The sequence below is a fragment of the Triticum dicoccoides genome, chromosome 7B (assembly GCF_002162155.2).
Source record: "Triticum dicoccoides isolate Atlit2015 ecotype Zavitan chromosome 7B, WEW_v2.0, whole genome shotgun sequence".
NCBI lineage: Eukaryota > Viridiplantae > Streptophyta > Magnoliopsida > Poales > Poaceae > Triticum > Triticum dicoccoides.
The window spans coordinates 118,243,724-118,247,232 of record NC_041393.1 but is presented as its reverse complement, the minus strand read 5'-3'; the positions used below and the strand labels follow the sequence as shown (position 1 = coordinate 118,247,232).

The 3,509-nt window shown below is 45.1% G+C and overlaps 1 protein-coding gene across 1 annotated transcript; it reads right to left on the bottom strand.

Annotated features, from left to right (window-relative positions):
• Nucleotides 1–384: 384 nt before the first annotated feature.
• LOC119337125 (protein BOBBER 1-like) lies at nt 385–2,876 on the bottom strand. Its single transcript, XM_037609236.1, has 6 exons — nt 2,320–2,876; nt 1,283–1,455; nt 1,151–1,199; nt 891–1,057; nt 721–804; nt 385–633 (listed from the first exon to the last, which is right to left on the bottom strand). Exons 1-6 carry the CDS (start codon nt 2,768–2,770, stop codon nt 595–597), a joined length of 963 nt encoding a protein of 320 aa, XP_037465133.1. The 5' UTR covers nt 2,771–2,876; the 3' UTR covers nt 385–594.
• Nucleotides 2,877–3,509: the final 633 nt, after the last annotated feature.

Genomic DNA, 3,509 nt, shown 5'->3' with positions numbered 1-3,509 from the left:
CTATTCTCCTTCGAAGAGCCAGAGCAAGGACCCATCTCATTCACTTGATCTTTTCTAGATGATGTTTTCCTTTGGTTTTTATTTCCCTAACGATGTCAGCAAGGTGAAGGTGGGCAATATCTCCGGCAACTCCCTTGTGTGATCATTAGCACAGTGACTTTGACCGATTTTGTTCTGTTCTGTGACAAGATCAAATTTCTACAACCCTTAGATTAGTGATGAAGGATTGCAAGCCTGCACATCACTTCGCTCTTGCACCGGTGTCAGCGTCATCGGCTAGTTGCATGTCCATTGCAGATGAACCCATGGGTAAGATTAGATAAACAGCCTACAAAGGGATGCAGGTAGCTAGAAAGCGCACAACATAGTCAAGCACACAGCGCATGAACGAAACACAAACTACAGAAAATTAGGCAATCGATCAGTTCCAACAACAGAAAACATAGTTCACTTATATTTCCAAAGCATCACGAAAACCATGTCCTTCGCGACCTTAATCAGACACTTAACCACAAGGCACCCGAAACTGAAAAGAACTAGGATAGATGCGATTTATCCATCAAAAACTTCTCATCCCCTTGGATCCAACCAATCTCAAGCTATCTTCGCCCTTGAGAAGTCCATCTCCGGGTGCTGCAATGAAAAGCTCAATCAGAGACACAGCAGGTAGTGGCTAGTCATCTGAGACGCATACACTAGGATAAAGATGCTGCTACTTACCTGAGACATGAACTTCTTGAGCATGTCTTGCTTCTGCATTTCATCACTTGTTGGCAGGCCCATCTGCTTCTGGCGCTGGTCAAACTGCAATGCAGAGACAAAAAATTAGGGTCTGAAGAAATTGTATGACGTGTAATCAGTCCAGCAATCAGGTTGTACACATCGATTACCATCATCTTCTCCACAGTTTGCCTAGTCTCAGGATCCAGATCAGAAAGCTTGCTAGTCTCTGGTTCCACCTTCTGGGTGTCGACTTCAGGGTCACCTTTGATCACAGATTTCCACCACTCCATTTGATTGTGCTTTGTCAGCAGTATAGACAGTGCTTTCCCATCCTCTGAAGGTATTATCAGAAGGAAAAGATTATTTTATTAGTAAGGGATCCTAAGGTGGGGCGCATAGCATAACGTAAATGGCATGTGGTTCATACCTATGCTCCAGAAGCAGTCATCCACTTTAACTGGCTTGTGAAGCTCACCCTGGTAAGAAAGGAACACTGCATTAGCAAAAGATTTCACACACAAGGACAAGATGGAACTGTTGTCTAGTTGATACTACTCACATCAATGATAGGAGGCTGGCCCTTCAACCCAACCTTCAGATGATCCTTCTTGATCTCACAGACAACAAACCTTGACTTTGTTCCTTCAGGAACAGGAACATTGACATTAACCTCTGGTAACTGCTGAGTCCAGGAATACTTCTCCATATCAAGACCATTGCCAGCATTTGGTTCTGTTCAGTGAGATGGGTCACCGTTAGTTAATCCCAAAGTGCATAACTGAAATATAATGGATTTTTCCATAGGCAAATGAAGGAGTTGCCATAAAGAAGACAGGGTTTAACAAATCGAGTGCAACAATTTCACTATGATATATGGAACAGAACCGTGTTTTAGCAGACTCGGTTGTAGAACAAATTAAGAGTTGTAAACTGGTTTCTGACTGCAATGAACCATGACTTCTGATGAACAGAGATAATTAAACAAAACTGGTTCGGTTTTGGGGCAGTTTTACAGATGACAAGGAAAACTCTATCATAAGCAGATACATGATAATAAGTGTGGTTTTTTAAGAAACTGAACCAAGTGTAATTTCATCCTAACCGAGTAATTAACCATGCTGCTAGTCCTATTTTCAGGAGCAGAGCAAGTTGCTCAACAAATAAATCAGCCATATATACAAGTATGTAAATAAGCAACATTGTTACTACATAGTATGGACGAATTGGACCAAGTTCCTAACTCTATCATCATGTCATGTAACAACCAAACCTAGTGACACCTCATATTTGACTGAAACCACGCACACACAGAAAGCAACTTGACTGAAACAGACAACTTCCTCTTGCTCGTGATTTGTCAAAGCATCAACATAAACTTATCCAATATCTATGGCGCTACATCAACCAAGCTATCACGCAAATAATGAATAATGGCTAAACCACTCGACCTATCTAAAAGCTATAATTCAGAGTTGGCATCGAAGCCACAATATCCTAAACCCTATGAACTAACAAATTCGACATGATCACACCAACAATCCAAAATTAAGCATCATACCAATTAAAGGCAAAAGGAAATGAAAACAGGGCGCTTACTGTTCGCCTTGCTCTCCTTCTTCTCCACCTCCGTGCTGCCATCCTTCTCCGCCGAGCTCCCTGCACCCCGCTCCTCCGTCACCACCGAGCTCTCCCGCTTCTCCTTCTCGGCCGCGGCCTTGACCACCCTCTCCTTCTCGGCCGCCGCTGCCTTCTCCAGCTCCGCCGCCTTCCTCTTGGCATCCCTGGCCTTCCTCTCCTCCGCCTCCACCTGCGCCCTGCACGCCGAGGCCATCGCGGTGATCTTGCCGACCGCGGAGGGGTCGCGGAAGAGGTCGGAGCGCCGGTGCGCGACGTCGATGGCCGCGTGGAGGAACGGGAGCGCGCCGCCCTTGCGCTCGAGCACCGCCTCGAGGACCTCCAGGTCCACGTCGACCGCCGCCGGGGCCGGAGCCGCTTGCGGCTGCTGCGGCGGCGCCTCCTCCTCCTGGATGTCCGAGATGATGGCCATGGCCGCCGCCCCTGCTCTACTCTAGGGTTTCGGCTCCGGGTCGCGCTCGTGAGGAGATCTCAGATTGGAGAGGGGTTTCGGCACAGACGAATGGGTTGACGAGGCTCCGGGTCTCGCTTAAATTGAGACCTCTGCGCCGCCCCGGCTTGCTCTCGAACATTCCGGAGGTGCCTGGTGTGGGTTCGCATTCCGCTTCAGTTACTACGGTATCTACTCGAATTGTGTCTTCTGAGCTCCCAAAATATTTGTATTTGAAACTTTTTAGGGTTTGTATTCACTTCCACTAGTACTAGGTATGTATTCTTTTTTGAAACTTACTAGTACTATGTATATATTCGAATTGTCTCTTTTGAGTTTCCAAGATATGAGCGAATTTCTTTCCAAAGCAAAAGAAAAAAAGAGTTCGTTTTGTTCTCTGTTCAAAAAAAAAATTGTTTTGTTTTCGGAAACAAAAATGAGTTTGGAACTTTTTTTATGCAAAGGACTTGCCTCGATTTTCATTAGAAGAAACCATCAACACAGTTTACCAACGCATCGTGTCGTCTTCTATTGTTGTGTTGTACTATAGTTTATCAGGTATCACTCACACTATACATCACGATCAATTATGTCAAAGTTTTTACATAAAATGATGAATTAGTCTAAGAGGGTGGTAGATCATTTTTTTATCGAAGAGCCACACGACCCCATTTTCATTACGAAAATGGAGTTGTTTACAGGGCAACTAACCAACCATACA

What these genes read in the sequence shown, in the direction of transcription:
- LOC119337125 (XM_037609236.1), bottom strand. Translation starts at nt 2,770, where the DNA reads ATGGCCATCATCTCGGACATCCAGGAGGAGGAGGCGCCGCCGCAGCAG. An exon ending in GAAGGAGAGCAAGGCGAACA is followed by an intron (nt 1,456 to 2,319) that starts GTAAGCGCCCTG and finishes CTCACTGAACAG; the next exon opens with AACCAAATGCTGGCAATGGT. An exon ending in AAACTGTGGAGAAGATGATG is followed by an intron (nt 805 to 890) that starts GTAATCGATGTG and finishes TCTGCATTGCAG; the next exon opens with TTTGACCAGCGCCAGAAGCA.